General features: G+C 37.4%; 1 protein-coding gene across 2 annotated transcripts; it reads right to left on the bottom strand.

Moving 5' to 3' along the window:
• Window positions 1–1367: 1367 nt before the first annotated feature.
• Window positions 1368–16543, bottom strand: BNIP3L (BCL2 interacting protein 3 like). 2 transcript variants are annotated; one of them, XM_013954536.2, is made up of 6 exons: window positions 16371–16543; window positions 9354–9540; window positions 8379–8451; window positions 6400–6503; window positions 5465–5614; window positions 1368–4190 (listed from the first exon to the last, which is right to left on the bottom strand). In XM_013954536.2, the coding sequence occupies exons 1-6, from the start codon at window positions 16453–16455 to the stop codon at window positions 4142–4144; spliced, it is 648 nt and encodes a 215-aa protein (XP_013809990.1). In that variant the 5' UTR covers window positions 16456–16543; the 3' UTR covers window positions 1368–4141. The 2 variants fall into 2 exon arrangements, with proteins under 2 accessions (XP_013809990.1, XP_067168426.1); XM_067312325.1 differs by lacking the exon at window positions 16371–16543 and adding an exon at window positions 15702–15807.
• Between the last annotated feature and the right edge of the window lie 5366 nt (window positions 16544–21909).

Below are 21909 nucleotides of genomic sequence, written 5' to 3' on the forward strand. Positions count from 1 at the left end.
ATGAATTTAGCTTCTCCTTTTTCCTGGGGAGATTTGCTATATCCAGCATGAGCTTTTCTCCAGGATTGCCTTAAGGTTATAGTTTTGTTTCTAAAGTGATATTAACTTATGCCTGTGTTGTATCACCTGAAAGTAATAAATGGAACTATTTAACATGGTTCAAGTGTCCCGTCATTTCATCTGGTTCTCAAGACTCAAAACACAAAGGGACCATCATATATAGCTAAGCACAAGGCAAAGCTCCTACAGACACACAGCGCCAGGATTTCACTTTTAGATAAAACTTTTTATGTAAGAGCATTTTTATGTAGAAGAACTTTTTTCATAAAGCACAGAATTCAAAGTAAACTCAAATCTTCTCATACATACACAGGTAAGTTTGAAAACAGAAAACAGAACCACTGAAAACCAATCAAAATGTTAGCACAGAATCATGTTAGTACAAAGATACTGCTGTTTATGTAATATTAAAATAACTTTCATTCTTCTGCACAACACTGCACTATGAGTAACTGAAAGTTTTGAAGTGTGTGACGAGCACTTTTTCCTCTGATACCTACTAAATACATGTGCCTTTTTACCTCAGTTGGCTGCAGATGAACACTCTGATCAAAAAAGAAAATCTGCTCAGCAAAGTAACTCCAAAATACTGATAATTCAAAAGCATTTGACTTCAAGCCCAAATTTCACTGGAAGTCCTAAATACTAAGCTTTTGGAAAACAGGACTTAACTTTTGTACCTCTGGAAAAAATCTCACTTTCAAAAATATATTCTGGATTTTAACATTAGAAGTACACAAAAATCACTAGATGACTAAAAGAGGCAATAAGAGCATCAGAAAGATCACATTTAGAATTTATAGCAGACAAGATCCCCTTTCTCACTCCTCCAACATCACCATGGTAGTCTTAGAAATAAGCAGTGCTCTTGAATATGAGGCAGATTAACAACTAGGGTTTATGCCCCTTATTCTTTCATCTGCAAATTTATTAGGAAACAGAAGAGAAACACAAGAAAATACAACTGACCTATTAGACAAAATCTCACCAATTCTACTTTGCATTTAATATGCCATTATATTACTTTAACAAGTTTTCCTTGAGAAGACACAGGAAGAAATAGAGCAGGTATGCCCTGCTGACAATGGAAATATTTTTGAAGTGCTTCAGGACAAGAAGCTGATGATCCCACGTTACTCAAAAAAACAAGCAATCTTTCAAAAAAAAATTTTTTTCAGTCCACAAACATCAGCTTCAGTGTTCATATAACCCAGAAAACAATAGATTTATACAAAGCATTATACAAACCATTCCTGTTGGGGGGCGGGGGAAGGTAAGTAAGAAGAAAGAGGCGCAGCATGAAGTAATTTCAGACAACCAGTTTTGTGAGAGCTTTAATGGCACAAAATGTTTATAAGCTACAACTTATACATGTACTGTAAACTGTATATAATGTTACAAAGTGCTAACTAATCTATGAAGAATGCATAATCACTTTGGCTCAGTTAACTCCAATAGTTCAACAAATGTCAATTAAAAAATCTGAATTTTTAACAATCTTCAGCTTTCACTTTTTAAAACAGTAAGTAAATATGTTTTTACTGCAGTTAAGTTAGCCTGCTGCATTTTTAATGTGCGAGTTTATGCATTTTTTTTTTCTTGATCCTATTTACAGATATTTTAGGCCAGTTTTCACTGAACGTAAGAAAAATGAAGCCTGCATTTTTTTCCAAAACTGTAAACAGATATAAAGCTTTTTTAAACAACATTTGTCTTAAAACTTCAACTATCAATAGTTGAAACCCCTTTTCAAATTATACAACAATCTGTTTCTGTTCACTGTAAAACTAGAAGTTGTAGACTTTCATCCAAAGCTTATAGTAGGGTATCAATAAATACTGCATTGTATCATAGCAAGTGTTACAGTGATCATGTATCCATTGCTCAGTTGTAGTTTTCACAATTTTTTACTTCATGGCTCCTTCAACTACTATATAAGCTGTGTTGATACTCTAGTCAATAGTTTGTAAAATTATTTCAGATATTCTGTAGATGAATTACCCTTTAATTTATGAAGAGGTAATCTTTTTTCTTTTTTTAAAATGAAAGTACTCCCTACTTAGTATAAATCTATTTCTCCACTATTCCAATTTCCATACAAAACAAGGTGCTGTAATTAGAACTGAAAATGTTTCAGCCTTCCACCCATCCCCTCAATTTATGCAGAACTCTAAAATGATGTGCTTGGTACAATCTAAAACACCCTTCACCACTTCCCCCTTCCCTCCCCCACCTTTGGGTGAGACCCAATATCCACACTTGAAACAAATAGCAGTTGTAAGCAACTCAAGTGCCACTAGTATTCACAACTAGAAGAAAAAGCAGATATCTCAGCAGAATTGTTAGACTGCCCTTTCACCCTGAAAGCATTCTCTAACAGCATTCAGAAGTAGAGAATAAAAATAAATACAGATTAGCAGTGGATTTATACTTAACTTTTTTACTTCCTGGGAGCTATGTTCTTTTAAACCAAACCTCAATTGGAATTTAGCCTCTACGCATCAGCTGTTTCAAGCAATCACTGCTATATCAAATAATCAACTCTATAAAATCTGATGCAAGCAAACAATTATAGGTAGCTGTTTTTTTCCAAACTGGCTGACCACATTTTCTTAACATTTTCTATGAGTCAGCCTACTAAAGTTTTTATTTAAATGAGATTTTTGCTAGCTTTAAAATTAGCATTGGTTCCCTAAATACTTAGTATTAAAGTCTATATAATATTTTTTTATATATTTATATATATATAAAAAAACAACAGAGTATTCTATCCTTCAGAGTCATGCTACATGTTCTGAAATCCAATAAAACCTATTTAAGGACATGTATGTCCCAATGCTTTGTAACAATTTGGTACTAAAGCTTCACATTTTGAAAAAAAGTGTCACTGAAGGAGGACAAGGCTGAATGTTCCCTAAGATAAAAGTTCAACAACATTAGTGAAAATTCTATCTAAACATGAGACATCACAAGTGACCTTCAGATTTCACATATCCCCAGAGGGGATTGTACAGTAAACAATGAGAAATAGGAATATTGAAAACTCTTTTGCAGAAGACATTTCAGAGCTTTACAACTTCTGAATCTTTATGCACCTGCAAGATTGTCCCCCTTAAAGATAAGTCAAACGCTTTAACTTCTGAAACTGCCATATCTTCATAATTGTAAAATGGTTCCACAACAAACAGAATCATGTCCTTTTATACAGAGTCTAACTACACCTAGAGCTGTTGGGTTTTTCCTTAATTTAAAACTACTTTTAGAAGGGAAATTTTACATTTAAAATTTTCCCTTAAGGAAAAGGTAAGGAAAAGAAAAGCTTCTTCACATGCAAACAATGCAGTATTTCTAATATTTTCTAGGCATCAAACAGGTTTTCCTACTAGGAATAAGGAGCTGACTTCATAGAAAAGACAAGATTACAACAATTACCTAATATTAAAATATGCTGATGGATTTAGTTATCCTACTTTAAAATTTATGCAGTCTTTGCCTCCTGCAAATTAAATGGTGTTAGCCAATATAAGGGATTAAGTGAATTCCCCCAGAAGCTAATTTAAAATACTTTTTTTATTGCCAGTGATTTCTTAGTTTACAACAAGCTTGTTTTTCAAAAACAAAATTCATTTTCGCTCCAATCAATAATAATTTTCTTCTGAAGAGATTGTTAATTTTATCACTATCACAGTCAACATTTATACCATGCACAATTGCAATTTAAGTCAGGTTGCACTAAGGAGGCAACAGCATCACTGATAAAATTAAAATTTGCTGGTGGCATTTTGCATCAAGAGAAGCCCTTGCAACATATAGACAGTTGTAAACTCTGTTCAGCAACTCTGACGTGTCTTGCAGGCCAAGAGGCAGGGGAATGGGAGAAGAAAGGGAAAGAAGGTGGATAGCGAAACACCTCAACAGAGTTCCAACACAATACTGAATTCCAAGAGTTAGCAAAAACCTGGATATGTAAAGAAAGGGTGAAGTCAGGGTCATGCTTAAAATGGTCTCAAGTCAAATGTACTAAATGAGACAGTAACACCTTCACAGGTCACGTGGGTTTCCAGGTTTTGCACCCCATCTTTCAATAAGTGCTGGCTGAAGGTGTGGTCAGTCGTTTTCCAATGTAGATGCTGAAATAAAAAGTATAAGGCATATCGTATTTCACAGAAGTACTCCCTGTTTTTGAAACAGTCCTCATGCACTCAGCTATTCTAATTTGTCTTTCAAATAAGTTTGTTTGATGAGAATCTTCCAGAGGATTTTACTTCTCATATAAAATTACCTAAAGAATAAGATTTTCAGAAGAGCCTAGAAGGATAGAGATGTTATCAATGCCCAGTAAGAGTGTTTCTATCAGTCCCAAGCTCATTTGAAAACCCCAGTCTAAAAGCTTTTGTGTTCTGTTTGTAGAGTAACTGGTACAGGGGGCTGCTGACCAGCTGAGCAACACTCTGAGGTATTGTGGTAAAACAAAGTACTGTCTATAAATGAAGGAAGGTGAGCTTTAAAACAGTGAGTGTTGTGGACCTAAATGAATGCTGACCTCTAACAAATAAACCTAAAGATTTAATTCGCCGCAAAATATACAATTTTGCTATAGTACAAGAGTCTTCTGACACTTTCACATATCCCATCCTACTAATTTAGTCAATAGTTTACAAGAATGTAAAAAGACACTTGAATTATACCCCAGGAACAAATGAATATGAAGTTAAATAAAAACACATTCATGAGTACATATCTTCGCCCCCATCACAGAATATAAGATGGATAAACGTGACGTAAGAATTTAAGCAAACTCAGAGATTATGTCGGATTACACAGGCACGGAAAACATTGCTGAGCAGAGCGGTAGCTGATCTCGCAGGATACATGCAGTATTTTACATATCTACTTTAAGTTTCCAAACTTAACTTTCAGTAATGTCACACAATTGCAGCATTAGACATCGAAAATTACAGAGTATGTGCCATACACACAGGACTTCAGCACCATTAGTTGTACAAAGTGTTCTTGTAACAGTTAGTAAAATTTACAGTAGTTTTCCACCTATTTTATTCTTACTTTTCCTATATTATAACATGAAGGATTTAAGTATAAGGGCTGAATAAGCAAATGGCTCATGTTAAAAATCACAAAGGTTACTTGCAAATTTGTGATAATCTATGCATTTTCAATGTAAGAAACTTGAACCTCTCCAGGAATAAAGCATACAAAGAGCTGCATAATAAGTTGCTGCAAAGTTTTCCTGAATTTCAAAAAAAAAAGTATTGAATTTAAAGTAAGGTATAATAATAATCTAGTTATTCTTTGTAAAGCCTTTTTCAGTAAGCACCTGAAAAACTAGTAAAATGGAAAAGCAGTCAGATGCAAAATTTGAAGTGAGAATTAGGTTAATACTTACCCTAGTCCCAAAGCCAAAACATGAGATATGAACAGAGATGGAATGAAAACCTTAAGAAATTCTGCAGAGAAAATGCCACCTTTTTTCATTGCTCCACTTTTTCTCATACTTAAAGACACTGAACGTTTAGGATGTCTGAAATGAAATTCCCTGAAAGAAGAGGGGGAGGGGGGAAAAATTTAGCAAGTTTTTTTTGTTTCTTTTTTTTTTGCATACAAATGCATAGATCTCTGTAGGAACTTTTTTTAAAAGTACAAAGAGCTAGAGATCAAAGCAAGAGACCCCTTACACAGAGTAAGGGATCAAAGAGAATAATAGGAGGTATTGTGGAGAGACCACTTACACAGACAGTATAGAGACAAAGGGAGCAGTAGCTGAAGAGAGAGGTAGGTCCGAGAGAGGGAATTTCAGGATGTGATTTTTTAGCAAGAGCCTCATTTTTTGTTCCAAACAGAGATACAGAAGTCTGCCAGATATAGACAGCATCTTCTATTTTAATAAAAATGCTTTGCATTCAAGGATCTCAACGTTTCCCCTTCCGTGGATGAACATTACATATTTTACATAGAAAGAAAAAAAGGTACAGAGAATTTAGGAGACTTGACCAACACTATTCCATTCAATAAGCCAAGACTAAATCCCATGAATCCCAGCTCCAAGTACCCAGCTCTCCCAATAATTATAATTTTGTAAAGTAACCATGTAATCAACTTGCTGTAGATTGATATCAGTTTCAATAAAAAGGTAATTCCGATGCTATTGAGATTTTCATACTTAATTACGTTGACTTTTTATTGTCTCCCCAAGGAAAACCTATGTACTTTTTTCTAAGATGGTCTTATTTGGAGGGCCAGAGTAATTCCATGCAAGTGTAACTCATGATTCTTCTTTCCTTTATACAAGAGGAATATTCAGTAATAAAGAGTTTAACTCACTTAGGAGGAATGTTTTCAGGCCTACTCGACCAGTCTGATACCCAGTCAGCACTTTTCTTCAAAACTTCCAACTCTTTCTCTCCTTCCACTGCTTCCTCTTCAGACTGCAAATATACATGGTACAAGCCTTATAACACTCAATCAGCTATTCCTTATGGTATTAAATCAAGACCAACAGCAGTGACCAAAATGATAAGCACTAAATGTTGGCACCTGATAAACGAGCAAGTGTTCTTAGGAATACTTAGAAGAGATTTTATTACGCTAGCAGGATGGTCTGCAGAGGCCAGTATATCTCTGATTATATCATTTTATCCAGGACATAAACATCATTGTAAAGATTAAAAAAAAAAAAAAAAAAGATGATCTAATCCTAGTTGTAAATAAACTGGCATTGCACAAAAAGATATTAAACAATTAGAGAGTTCCTACAATCAAACTGTAATTTTTGTTGTTTGTCTTTGATTTAAACAGTAGAGCATGTAGAGAAAAACACAGAAAAACGGCCAAATTAAAAAAAGTTTCAAAACTGGTACTTGGAATTTTTTAAAGGAGTTACTACAGCATTTAAAACAAATATTACTTGCAACTAGAGGCCTCTACTGTGTGGGTCCCAGATGCAATAGTCAAAGGCAAGCACTCAGTATAATTGTTTTGACTCAAAGATTTAAAGTTATATCATTATGTGCAATATCTGATGAGTTAACATATAGGAAAAAAAAAAGCTAAGATGACTTGAGAATGCCATTTCTTTGGCTAACACGAAATGGCATCAGTACAAAAATAAAATCCTCCTTAGTACAACAACAGTTTCCTGAGTCACCTTTAGCAAAATAAAACTCTATCACTTGAAACATTCAAGTGGGAACTCTATGAGAGCTGCAGTAATTGAAGTAATCAAATAGAACAATCAGAAAAGAGAGATGGCAGACCTAACCAAAGACCACAAAAGACTTCATTCAGACTGTTATGGCTCTCTAAGGCAGAAAGGCAACAGTCCTCCTGTTGCGCCAATTCTTTCACAAAATTAAATGCAAGGTTTCATTCTTTCAGAATTGCTTTCTATTTATATTGCCGAAGACAGCAAATTCCATTAAATGATCAAACTAAGTGTTCAGCATTAGTCTCCTCTCAGTTTGTATTGCTGAGATTACTCACAATCATGTGAGTTGATTATCCACAAAGCAATAAATTGAACATCCTTATCTCTCGTGCAGAAATATTTACATTTCAAAAGCAAAATAGGTTTGACACACACAACCTGAAATAGCCTTAAACAATGTCTCTGCTACTGAACAGAGCATTTTTCAAGTTTAGAGACGGAGCCTCATTTTTCCTTACTCCAAAGCTGTAAGTCTCTAGAAGTCAAATTTCAATTAACACAGAATGTAAGCCTAAAAAAGTTTACTATCCCTGCCTGGTTGTTAAAAATAATTGTTCTGGATTTTTTTTTTTTAATTAAAACACAAACACTTTATTCTGAAAGCAATCTCTTAAAATAAAAAATAATTTAAAATGACATAACCTTGACTGTACAAAAATTTACATGATTTATTATACCTATTTACAGAGAAGTATTATATACATTTCTAATCAAAAAGATTGAGTAAAAAAACCCTGCAAGAACAAAGTACAAGACAAGTAAACAGCCTTATCCAAATGGCTAAGGAACAGCTCCAAATTTTGAACAAACAAGATTTAGATAATTTTTTTGCTTGTAGCGCAGGTGACGGCCCGGACTAGTGTCTCAAAATGAAAAAAAGCAATTTGTTAGAAAGCAGTAGTTTAATACATTTCTTTTATTTTGACATGTAAAATACATAACATTTAAAAGCTTTTGTACATGACTGAGAGCTTGCTGTACCCCTCAAGTACTCCTGATATGGATTTGTATAAATATATTATCTATGTACAATATCCACAACATTTTTTAATTTTTTTTTAAGTTAATGACTTGTAAAGGTTAACAAAGAAAATACCTGAGAACTACTGTCTTTACTCGTGTGCATTTCCACATCAAACGTTATCTGTCCATCTTCTTGAGGTGAAGGGCTGAAGAAAAATTGATTATGTCATTTTTTTCATACTACTACCTGTCAACTACAGAAGCATTACTGTGAAACAATCCTAGACAATGCAAATCAGGGACAAGGTAAAATGCTGTATGATGCAGCAATGCTAATCTCACTCATCAAAATACTGAGGGCATCTTTTTAACTTGACTTCAGCTTTCATAAAAAAAGATGCATTTTAGAAATAATTCAAAGCACACTTAAAAGGAACTTATGGTTTAGAACTTTTAGAAAGGAATACCAAAGTGTACCAGAAACTTTATAAAGTTTCTATAAAATATCCAAATACCTCCCCTTTCTTGTATGCTACTTCAACTATAAAATAAGGGAAAAATTACCAAAAAGTTAACAGCTGGAAAATTAAGTGAAAAAATGGAATGTCTTTATTCATTTAAAATGTGGATGGGGATGGGAAAAAACATCCTTATACTAGTAAAAGAAAAAAGAAACTATACAGCCACCACCTAGCTAACATTTCTGGTTGAATTGGAAAGTACTTAACTACTGACAGTTTCTTAACATAGATGCAACAAACCGTTTATTTTTTACTACAGTAACCATTCTATTTGAAAGTCTTGTTTGGATTATTTTCAAACACTTTGCACCTACTACATTCAGTAGTCCAATCAGCAGTAACTGATTTTAAATAGCTCTTACATCTGATCAACTACTCTTATATAAAAAAAACACAATAGGCCATGTTTTTTTGAAACAGGCTTCAAGTTAATTTACTTTTTGACAGTCAGTCATCATGACACATCAAGTATTCCAAATACTGGGACATAACAAGCATAAGCCAGTGCAAAACCACTATCCTTCAGTTAATGTCTACAGGATAGAAATGATGAGAATTTCTATTTGGGACAGCACATATTTCCTTACCTGTCACAGTGGGAACTACCTCTTGAACTGCTCTGTCCTGATTCATGCTGGGCATCCAGAAGAATTTTTTCCATGTCTCCATTATGGATGGAGGATGATGAAGGGACGTGTTCCAGACCTCCATTTTTCCCATTGCCATTATCATTGCTATTGCCATTGCCATTCATCTGTAACTCCACCCAGGAACCTGTTGGGCCAGCCAGATGTCATTTCATTAAAAGCAGTGAAACCAAAACCTATCTTAAGTTTATCAATTACACACAGAAAAAAAACCCATGAATATGGTGAATTCAGATAACATACACTGCCGCTGGGAAAAAACTCATAAACACTTACGGAGGACAAGGGTGACATGTTTCTTCCCATTTCATCAACAACAACAACAACCACCCCTAAAAAGTTATGTTACTATTTACCTCTGAACTAGTCAAGAATTGAGGAGGGGCACTTTTAATGCTGTAATAATGCTTTAATAAATTTTTCTCTGTAGTTTGAAGCTTCAACTACCTATGTATCACTCAATTACATTAATCATTCTGCTTCCCTGTTCTACACTCCTTTTTGAAACAAAATTTCCATTCCTTAACCCTCCTCCTGTACAATTCCCTCACCTTCAATTTTATACACACCATCTTCCCTCCACTTCCAAAGGCCATGATCTTTAAACCAGCCTCTGATTTTTATGTACATCAGGCAGACTGCCATTCTCATTAGCTGGCCTCATTCAACTTCCTTTGCCCTGGCCCTCTAACAAACATCTCCCATTCAGTGCCATCTGCCACCTATCCTACCATAACCTTAAGAAGTGGGTCATATCACACTCAAATTATCAAAAGCTTGAGGCAGGTATCATGCATCCTTACACATCTAAAGTACCATGATTACTTATAATTCATCGCACTTAAATTAAAAGATTTCACTGCTAACAAAGTAACAAACTGAGTTACATGGGAAAACTAAAATTCGTAGATAATAACAGTAAATTCAATGCCATCAGTTGAGCTTTTTTTTTTTCCCCCCCCATAGCTAGGGAAGACTGTATACAGCCTACAAGTTTTGAGATGCATTCTGTTTGGCTTTTTCCTGTAATTTTAATTATGGGATACCACTGTGTGCACCAAGATCTGACAAAAGAGCTAGGAATTTATTATCAGCAGTAAATATATCTGCTACAAAAATTTATGTATTCTGCACTTGGTTGAGTTCCCCCTTCTCTCCCCAATTTAAATGTGAAGATTAACTAAACAGAAAATAATCTTTATCAGTATGTTCAAAAACAACAGTTCTCAATTTATATGTTTTGGAAATATTGTTAAGTCATAGACCTACCATTTAATGTCCTGAGGGGCACCCTCAGATCTCTACCCTTCTATTTGCTCCAGTTATTTAAATACATTCCCTATCCAACTGTGATCCTAACATTCTCATTAAGATATATAGCAAGCATCATTTGAGCATACAGCCAGTTTATTTATCAGAGCATACCTATTTGCCTGAAACGGCTAAAAGTTGAGAGATTTCCTTTTACAGTTATTGCACTTATTACTGAAGTTTATACTGCATTTTTCTGTTATAAAATTCCAGCATTTAACTGTTTTCTTAAGCACCATGTAAGAAAGTATTCGCAATTAGGACCTTACAAATTTCCATTTTGTCAAATAATTTTGTTAGGGAAATGCAAGGTCTTTAAGTGTTGTTTCTGTTATGAAGTCTTCAATCACAACATCAATTATTATTTTTTTAAAGAACTTTATATTTGATGTACCCACCCTTTCAAATAGCTCATTAAAAGATTTAGCCATGAACACAAAGAACTACTTAAAACATCATCAGAAAATAATGAAACATACAACTAATTCAGTTATCTTAAAAGTTCCTATACCTCAAGAAAATTGCAGCATTTTCCTCAAGGTAAATGTTGTTCTCTTTTCAATACTGCATAGCATACAAAGAGTAAATAATGCTCTCAAGTTAGAAGACTGTGACAAAGGAGGAGAAGGATCTCTGATTTTTCAGAAGTATACTGTTTTCAACCCAACACTATTTCCCATTATTGATCAGGCAATAATTTCACACATGTATATTATATCACCACTACTCATGCATAATTTAACTTACACTGCCTGAAGGTGAGAGCTTTCTTTTTTTTTCTTTTTTTTCTTTTTTCGGGGTGGGGGTGGGGAGGTCTGGACTCCTTTACCATAGAGGTAAAAATATTCAAAAAAAGGAGGAGAAAGGAAACCATAGATACATGGGAAAAAATAGCCGAAATTACTTTTTAAAAATTATTTCTTAGGTTCTAAATTTTAACACTGATTTATTGACATCTAAAATGTATCTTAAACTACCTCTACCTATTTTTGCAGTAAAGTTTTGGCTCTGGGAACTCTTATCCAGCAACACAGGAAGGAGTATATGTCTCAAAAAGTTCACCTATTTTCAAGTTGATTTTATGAAGCAGAAACAGAGAGTTTATCCTTACCATCAATTATTAACTATACCATTATACCGATGACCATGGAAGCGTAAGACTCAATCTTAGGAGTCATGGTGATTTATAGTTTAGTTTTCCCAAGCAGTATTCATGAACAAGGAATTTAAGCTGTGCACAGAGCTCTTGTCCATAATCGCAAGATGTACACCAACTCCGTACTGGTTATAGAGTTTTTCAGATAATGAAGTGTTAACTGTGAAAAGGCAGCCTTTGGTCAGGCTAATCAGCGTGGAACACAGACGATATTATTTCAGATTTATGATGATCATTGGTGTCTATTTCAAAATAAAAAAGGCCACATTACAAGAAATAAATCAGGAACATTGGTTTGCCTTGTAGCAACACCTTTTCAATAAGGGGCCACACCTGCAGAAAAGCTTGTAGCATGTTAGAAGACAGGCCAGAGAGCTACAGGCTTCCCAATAACCATTTTGGAGTAGAGTGCATCTACTGAGAGAATTATAATGCTTGAGATCTGCAAAGACATCTATTATTGAAAAAATACAGTTAAATGACAAATAACTTGAAAGAATAGAAGGCAAGCACACACATGCAAGGGAGACTATTTCTTATGATACAGACAGAGAAAAGACCACTGGAAAACTATTTGAACTGGTAGCTCTAGTACACAGCAGCTAAATGGACCTGCAGTGAAGCCTATGCACAAATACATTCTTTAATAAAGTTTATTTTTGACTCAGAAAACTTGCCATTTACCTAAAATGTGTTATGGCCATACTAAGAAGAACAGTCAAATTAAACTATGAATGAGGAGTCCCAACAAGTCAAGCAGTAGCTTACATGACAAGCAGCACGTTCTCCATCTGACCTCACTTCTAATGAGTCAAAATATGCTCAAGGAAGCACAAATTCAACCTGACATCAAGCTAAAGCATGTAACATACTCCCACCAGCAGCCACAAACTCTGAGAGGGAGCCAGTAAACCTTAAGTTTCAGACACCCTGTTTAGAAGATCTCTTCCTGGTTGACAAAGGTTTACTATGGTATCTTCTAAATATGTTTAATCCAGGTCTAGGTAATACATGGGAGAAATTACTGCACGAAATCTGAACATGAATGCAAATATCTTACTCCCTTTCTCTTCACTCAAGGAGCTAAAATTCAGCTTCCTAGAACAGCAGCGCAGCAAGACATTTGAGAATAAACTGGCCAAGTATTAAAGAATGCTTCTTGCCTCAATATTCCTTTGAAAATAAGCTGCATTAATCACCCACAGGAGAACTCTTAATTTTACTGTATTTTCAACTTATCAGTAAAGAGTATCATTTCTTTCCCATCCCTCCCCAAATCACATAATACATACTTCAAAAAAAAAAAAAGCCAAAACTGTTTACATGAATGATATTTTTCTATTTTTCTCCAAAATTATTTCAGCTTTGTCCATGTTCTAAGGCAAAATATTCCAGTATGAATGTATACTGATTTTTTCTGTAGTTAATAGATAAGTCTGATCATTTTTCATGCTTGCTTTTTTCATTTTAACAATTCTGAAAAAATTTCAATGTTGTTTTAGAAAAATGATTTCTTTCACTTTTTCACAAACTAGTGAAAAACAGTATTCAGATCATCGACACAATAAAGAAATAACTAAATGCAATCTTTCATGTGAAATTTAAACATCAGGAAAATATTTATTAGTCTTATATCACAAAATTTTTACCTTAATCAAAATGTTGGTGTTACATCTGTTCCATTTTATACAGAATTACCATGCACACCCAGAACATCCCTTGACCTTTTTCTGGCAAGCAGAGATTCCTAGGAACTATGATGACACTGTTTTTGCCAAAGTATAAAACCCATTTTAAGAAGTCTAGAACTTTACAAACTAAGATCACTGTGCAACTGCTTTTCTGTGAAAGTCTCAGACAGATTTTCTTATAAAAAGCAAATAATCTAGTCCATTGGTTATAGATTAATGACTGAGGTCCCATTTTTCTAGCCATTTTAGCAAAACCTTAATGAAGCCAATGGGACTCCATGCAGGTGCAGGACTCCTCCCATATAGACAATTTCAGGATTTAACTAGGTCTTACGCAGTAACGCTAAATTAGTTGATAGGTAAGTCCTCCTAAATTCTGTTGCAAAACTAAAGTATTAATAGGTTGTCATCTGGTACATAGCCATCATGCATGTGCAAGTGCCTATTAAATGAAGAAATCTAATAATCTAATGGCTTTTAGAAAAAGCTAAAGGGTAAGAATAATCTCACAACTTTAGCTACAAATTCATAACCGATGGACTGTTTAAACAACAGTATGTAAATGCATGGGGAAAATGGAGTGTCATTTTGTTTACTCAGTTTCTGATTCCACTTTTGCAGGGAGAAAGGAATTCAAAGACTTTTTCTTTTTAAATACTCCAAACTAATAGCTCACAACAAGTCTGAGCCATGGTCAACCCGAGTAAGTTAAGAAATATCGCTTTTACAATGAGATACATCATTATATGTTGAGGGGGAAAAAAAAAGGCAACTGTTCAAGTTCCCACAATGACCATTATTTAGCAGATTTCTCATGATAGAGCTAGACAGGTTTTCACCAAAGGTGCGATTTCTTCTTTTTGTAACAGAACTTTATAATAATTCAAATACAGGAAACATTAGGGATTCCCAAAGAAAGCAAGCCTTTTTTGTGTGAACTAGTTTAGTTACCAGTTTTATTCCCAGGTTTTCTGACCTTCGATTTAAGGGCTAAGGGAACTTTGAATGAAAGCCTTAAACACACACAAATGACATTCAAAACAAAATGAATAAGCGTCTAACCTCATTAGCCTGAAAAGGTTCACTGAAAAGCTTGTATAATGGCAGAAAACATACCTATAACACCAAAGCATTGTGGAGCGGCTAAACATCTGAAAGCAGTACTAAGTCTACATGGGGCCGATTTGGTTGCATTTGTTTGGTTCACAGAGCGCAGACCATCAAACATTTCCTCTCATACCTTGTGTTCACCACCTTCAGTAATCACATTGATTTTGCTAAGCCTTTATGTGCTGATCTAGCAATAAGATCTATGTGGGCAGATCCAGCACAGGCTTACAGCGCACTCATCTCTTGTTGCTCCTATCTTAAAGGAGATTAAGATCTCCGACAGAGTAAAGTTAATGTATTAACAGAAAACAAAAAGGAAATATCAAAATATAGAAGAAGCATCAAAGATTACAATTTATAAACTAAATATAAGGCATCAAGTTAGGCATTAGGCATGTTCCAAATGTAACACAATATAATTGTTATTTAAATATGCTAACAACCCTGAATAATTTGCTAAAGATACCTGTTTGACTCAAGAAAACATACTGTTGTGACTTCCATAGTTATCATAAGATGTAATGTTATCATAACACAATAGTAGTCTTATGAAATAAGTATGGTTTATTCTTCCTTAATGCAATTCCCATTGAGTTATGGGAGATCAACTAGCCAATATATTTTGTCATCAGCTTAACTTCATTGTAAACCATGAAGGTGATAGTTAATCATTAATGCATTTTATTCATTTCTTCAACCGCAGTATCCTTGGTACTTACAAACAAACGAAAACACACGTTTAAATAGCTGTTTAAAACATGGAAAAAGCCAAATAAGTACCAGAGCCTACAAAAAAAACATCGATGTGCCATGCTAGTGTTATCCTGGGAACAAAAGGATGCAGCAGAGCAGCTGACATAGATGCCGGATATAGAGGAAAATAGCTCACGTCAGTGATATTGACTCAGCCACTGAATAAACTCATTCCCACAGTCACGCTCCTCCCCCTACCCTGCTGTATCCCCATCTTAGCTGTTAACACCAGCCATTGAATAAACTTAGTTCAACCACAAAACAAACCTGCTCTCGCTCTCCTCATCTCGCACCGGCCCAGGGCGCTCACTCCCGCCTCTGGTCGCGCCCGCCGTGGCCCGCTCACCTCAGGCGCGCAGCCCTCCCTACCGCCCAGGCGAGGAAACCCCCCGAGCGCTGCGCTGCGCGTCCCGCACCAAACCCAGCGGCTCGGCTCGGCTCGGCGCGTCGCGTCGCTCCTCACAGAGCGCGACGGCTCCTTCCCGCCCTCGCCCTGCGGCCGGGCCCACCTCACGCTCCAGCCCCAGCTCTCACCCCATTTTTGGCATCTCCCTCCTCTCTCCGCAGCACCCTCTGCCTTCCCAGTCCCGCGGCCAGCGACTCCCGGGCCCCAGTCACCTCATGACGCCTATTTTATCCCCGCTCCCCGTCACGAAGCCCCCAAGAAAGCCCCGCTCCCCCGCGCGACCCTCGGCTCCCCTCAGGCCTCCGCCGCCCTCCTCTCCCTCAGCGCCCCTCGCGGCGGACGCAGCCGAACCAATTACACCCCTTCGGCCGCCGATTGGCCCCTGGCAGCTCGCGCGGCCCCGTTCTCCACCAATCCCGGCCCAGGTAAGGGGGGAAGGGGGTCGCAGTCCCCGGGGCAGCCGTTACACCCCTCCCCCTCCCCCCCTCAATTCGCGCTCATTTACATATGCTAATGCGGGCCGCACTCACTGTTGAGGCCCGGCTCGGTGTGCGTCCCCTCAGCCGGCGGGTTGTTGTTGTTGTTGTGCTGCTGCGGCTCCTGAGGGCAGGACATGGCGGCGCAGGAGCGGCGGCAGAGGCGACTGAGGAGCCGCTGGGGCTGGGACAACAACAACAAACCTGGACTCCGCTCCGGGCCCGGCCACCCCGCCTCCTCCCGCTGCGCACGCGCGGGCCCCGCCGCGCCCGCCCTCCGCCGCTGCGCACGCGCCGCCCGCCCCGGGGCGCGTGCCGCGCACCATGGCGCCCACCGTGCTTGCGCACGTCCCGCGGCGGCCGCGCCGGCGCTGCGCATGCGCCGCGGGCCTCGCGGAGGGCGCGCGGCGCCCAGGTGCCAAGCGCGCATGCGCCGGACGGGGTGGGGGTAGGCGACCTGTGAGGAAAAAGGCGCGGGGGCGGCGCCGGCGGCCTAAAGCTCCGCATCGAGGCAAAATCGCTGGGAAGTGCGGACTGTGGGGGCCCAGCCCTCCCCACACAACCTGCTCTCACCCTCGGGTGCCGCTTTCCTGTCAGGAGAGACCCCCTGGTCGCATTCCCCCACCTGGAGCTGAGGCCGAGCCCCAGGGGCCCGTGCCCCGCTCCAGGCCTCGGCGGCTTCCACAGAGGCCGCCAGCCTCCGCGACTCTTTGCTGACAACCATCTAGCCGCCAGCTCAGGCGAGTTTGTGATTGAGGGAATGACAGCAAATCCTCCCCGAGTGCAGAGGGTTAACCTGTCCAGCCTGCACAGCGCAATGGTATGAGTCTCCAGACGCTTCTTTCCCCTCTCATCAGTCTTGCTTTTGCCTCAAATAGTTTACAGCCAACTTATAGGTCCATTAAGTATAGTGAAGACTCTCTGAAGGAACTCATCATTTTTAAATTACAAGTAATACCCATCTGAAATTATAGTGTTTAACAGACAAATAAACCTCTCTTCTATGATCAAGCACAAGTCAACAAAGTGCACAGTAGATTTTTTCACTAGCACCAGACAGTTAAGACAGAGAAGATGGCATCTGTGTAGCAAAATTGGACTTGTTCCTAACTGGAATGCAAAAGAGTACAACTGTAACAAGTAAAATTATCATTAGTGTGCGCCACAGATTCCTTTCAATATGAAAATGGAAAGAGACAACCTCAGGCTATTTATGCACCTACTGCTGTACCAGGAATGGGAATAATGCTGAATTTCCATAGGAGAGACTTTCAAATGCGATGAAATATAGATGCAAAGATGGTTGCTCTGTAACATCTACCATACCCTGCTGAGGTTTCTTCAGTCATATGTGAGTAACTTCTGTACCAATTATTTATTCAAAATAGATTTCATGAAATGATTATACATACATATATAAGGTTTTTCTAAATTATCTAATTTTCAAGATAAAAGTCAATATTATCTGGAAAATCAAATGATGTCAATTCCTCAAGGCAGAGTGAGTTTTCATATATATTTTGTATTGCAGTTAGCAGAACCTGTATTAGGATTCTTGTGTTGCTAATCTGTTTCACTGAAATCCTCTAACAAAAAGAAACAGTGAGAATAACTTCGTCACAGAAGATTATTTAATTTGCCTTCACTGTTTGAGAAATCAATTTTACTAACTTTATTCCATTTGACATCATTTAAATGTCAGGGTGTATTTTGAGGCCTATAATCTTTTTTTAGTGGAACTTTTTCTGTAACCCACACAAGTATTTATAAGCATTTTCCTTCCAAACAGCAATAAAGGAGTCTATATTATAATCCCCTCACATCAGCAGCCATTAGAATACAAACTGTGTTTTTTCCATTCCTGTACCTGCTGTAGAAGTTTGATGATATTAATAACATCAGAGACTGAAATGGAGTCATGCAGATCCATTTCCATTCGTGTTCTTTCTTCCATTTTCTCCCCACTAGACATCCAAAGAAAGCACTTTTATTCTGTTTCTGTCTAAACTGTTTCAAACTACAGAAAGGAACCAGGTATCTACTCCTGTCACAACCATCCCATGCTGGAATACCGGTATCAAATGTTTTTCATCTTCTGTTAATCTATGCTAGTGACAAGTGACCATATACTAAAATGTGGACATTTGAAATCAGTCTTTCATAACAAAGTTTTCTTTCTTACAAAATTGATGAAATACCCTGAATGGTTGTACCAAATGTCTGATCTTATTAGTGGAGAATCTGGATGTCCCATGGATATCACTGGAATAGAATTAGCTACATACAGAGAAAAGAAGGCAGTAATTTAAATAATTTATTAGAAGGTCTGTTTACAGGTAGAAGGGCCAAACTGAATTGTAAAGCTGATAAATCTGATTAACATGCAAATACTGTTTAGTACATTCTAGATTGGAATTAGAACAATAAGCAATTTATGATCTTGAATAGAAAACCTGCCTAGGGAGCCCCTATCTTACTTTGTAATCCTAACAATCACAGGCTAACATGATGAGTGGTATATGAATGTTTGTCATCTCCATCATTCAGGAAGCATTTGCCATAATACTTGTGGCATGAATATTTATCAGTAAAGTGGGACTATTAAAATGACTGAGTCAGAAATAAATTAATCAAAATTATAGAGTGAGTCAATGCAGAGCCATAAATAGCATTCAGAACTCCTGACTTTCAGCCCTGTGTTTCAACCACTAGACATGTTCCTTAAGGCAGTTGAATGATGTAATTAACATTTGTAAAGTAATTTGAATCCTGGGATGGAAAATGCTATTACAATAGCAAGGTTGGAGGGACAGAAGGCCACATGACAATAGAACAGAAACAATAGCTGTAAACTCCAGACAAAGACCTTTTGTACCAAAGTGGAATGAAAAGGTTTTCCTATAAAACCTTAAAGTTGAATCAAGTCAAAGGTAACAAGCCACCTGATTTATCTCTTTGAGATAAATTCTTTGATATAATAATCTCTTTAAGGTGAGCTTATACCACTGTTTCATGCTCATGGCTCTAAGACATTGTATATGTTCAAGCCAATTTAAGTAAAGAAGCATCCAAAACCTTCTTAAAGATGCAGCAATTACTTTTGTATTTTCTTTGTTATTTAGTACTTCCTTGCCCCAAACCAGAAAAAATGTTAACTTGTTGCTAAGATTGATTCCACCCCTCAGTGTGAATGTGCTGGATATAGCAGACCTAAGTACTTCTTTCCTGTTGTTTTTTGACAGTAGGACAATACAGTAAAACAGCATGTTTGTTTATAATAGCAAGTATGATGTCCAGCTATCAGGTATCACCACAGTAGACAGTGGGCAAACAGAAAGGCAGCCTGTCTCACACACCTGAGCTGTTTTCTGCATCATGGAGGCAGTGATAACGTATACTGGAATCTTCTGAGATTTTATATCTAGCAGTGACAGGTCAAACATACTGGTCTTTGCAAACAATTGACCATTCCAAAAAAGACCGCTAGGGATAGTCACAAAATTTAATCTCGATGCCTTATATTCTTAAAACACCCACCTCTCTTCAGCAACATTTTGCCTCCTAGTGGAGAACACTGATACAGAAAAAACTGTGTCAAAAAAAAAAAAATCTCTGCCAAGTATTTTTCTTGAAAAAGAAAAACAAGTGATGAATTGTCTGCTAAAGGTTGAGATTGTTAGAATTCAAAGGTAGGCTGTGTAGAGGTAGAGAAATGGTAATTCATCCTGTTTCGTGGCCTCTGAGCTATTTCATACCAGAAAGAAATTCTTACTGTTTTTAGTCCAGCCACTTCTATTGCTTTTTTCCACCACTTGCACCTTTTTTTTTTCTTTACAAAAACAAACTCTTCTATTAATATAGAAATAAAAGACACTTGCTGTGAGAAAACATACAAATCATTCAAGAAGCCAGTAGTCATTATGTGGCAATCTCAATTCCAACACACCTCCCCACTCCAATTAAATACACCAATCCTTTGATTTATAACAGCTTATTAAATGGGAAAGGGCAAAATGAAACATCTCCTATTGTTCAATTACAATCAGAAGTGTGTGTTGGGAATTAGGAGACTATATACCTCTACATCCAGAGATGCAGAGCTAGAGATAACAGTAACAAGTGCACAGAAAATTACTTTTCCTAGCTATATCATGCCTTAGAACACCTAATTCCAGATCAGCCCAATGTATTAAAAAAGAATCTAAGTATTCCATAATAGTATTACTCCTTTCTAGTTATTTTGAAACCACACACTGGGTTACATTTGGGAACTTTCAGGTTACCAGCAGCCCTTCTCCAAGAGAGGAGTCCAGCTTTCTGCTTATCAGCACCAACTCTAGGCCACGGACCTTGCCTATACTTCAGAATTGTACTAGCCAGATAAACAACTGCAGCTGAATATTGGCTGTTGCAAGTCTGTCTCATGGTGGTTTAATGTTTGTAATTTTGCAGGCAGTAAACTAACCACTTAAAACATCAAAATGGTAGTTTTTGTACTTAGGCAGTATCACTGGCTTCAAGAGAGACACTGTGGAACAGAACTCATTTTCTATGTTTGGTCCAGTATTCAAGGACTAACAATCCAACATTTGCATTGGTTTTACTGGGAGCTGGAAGAGACCACTAAAATTGGAATAGCTGCTTTTCTATAATTCTGTAGATGTTTGAAGAGGGCAGAATTACCTTAAAACCCACCACTTCCTCCCAGGTGTCTAGGAAAAGGTCCAGAAATAAAAAACATAGAAGGCAGTAAAATGGGGTATCATTCATCATGCAGTACAGGGGAGATCAGTAAAAATGCCTGTAAATAGAAGGTAGTAGGGAGAGAGGATAAAAAGCAACCTGACAAAAGGTGTTCTATGCATACTTTTTATTAATAAAATATAAGTTTTACAGCATATGTCAATGGACAGTGTGTTTAGAGAATTTTATCTAGTTGGATACTATGACACCACAGTCAGTAGCTGGTTTTGGTGAGGATAGATTAGACCTCAAGTGACATGCCAGGGATCACCACTACTGATAAAACAAAAACCTTTCCCAAAGACTAGCTTTTAAAAACCCTGAATCCATACCAACATGCACAGCTGAGGTCCAAGAGGCAGTTTTGCTTGAATGAAGTATTGCTAGAAGGCTGCACTTTGTTCTACATGAAGTCTACCTGTTCAGTTCTACATCATCTTCTCATCCTGGCTTCCCTTTGTGTCTGTGATAAGTAACTTTTCAGGTATTCAGTGCATCATTCAGGATATACAGATACACATGTAAGTAAAAGCAGCAGTCTTGATGCCATAACCCTCAATCTTCCCAGAATGGAAATAATTAAACCTATGCCCTTCTTCGCAAAACGGAGATGAATTTTACCAGCTCTGATGCTAAAGAAATGTCTAATTACCTCTTTGCCCTTGTGATAAGGTAGTGAATAAACCTTGGCCCTGATCCTGTGAACACCTATACACACAATTATTCAACAAGTTGTTTCCTTAACTATTTGGAAGTATATTCATTTGAATAAAATTAGTCACATGATATATAAGTAGGACTAGGGCCCAGAAGTGTATTCACCCATTCAAGTTGTTGTCCCAGGGGCTGG

This window comes from Apteryx mantelli, chromosome 29, assembly GCF_036417845.1.
Source record: "Apteryx mantelli isolate bAptMan1 chromosome 29, bAptMan1.hap1, whole genome shotgun sequence".
Lineage (NCBI taxonomy): Eukaryota > Metazoa > Chordata > Aves > Apterygiformes > Apterygidae > Apteryx > Apteryx mantelli.

Coding starts and splice junctions, on each gene's coding strand:
- BNIP3L (XM_013954536.2), bottom strand. CDS start 16,455: ATGTCCTGCCCTCAGGAGCCGCAGCAGCACAACAACAACAACAACCCG. Junction 9,541..16,370: donor CACCGAGCCGGGCCTCAACA/GTGAGTGCGGCC, acceptor CTGGCCCAACAG/GTTCCTGGGTGGAGTTACAG. Junction 8,452..9,353: donor GGTAGTTCCCACTGTGACAG/GTAAGGAAATAT, acceptor ATTTTTCTTCAG/CCCTTCACCTCAAGAAGATG.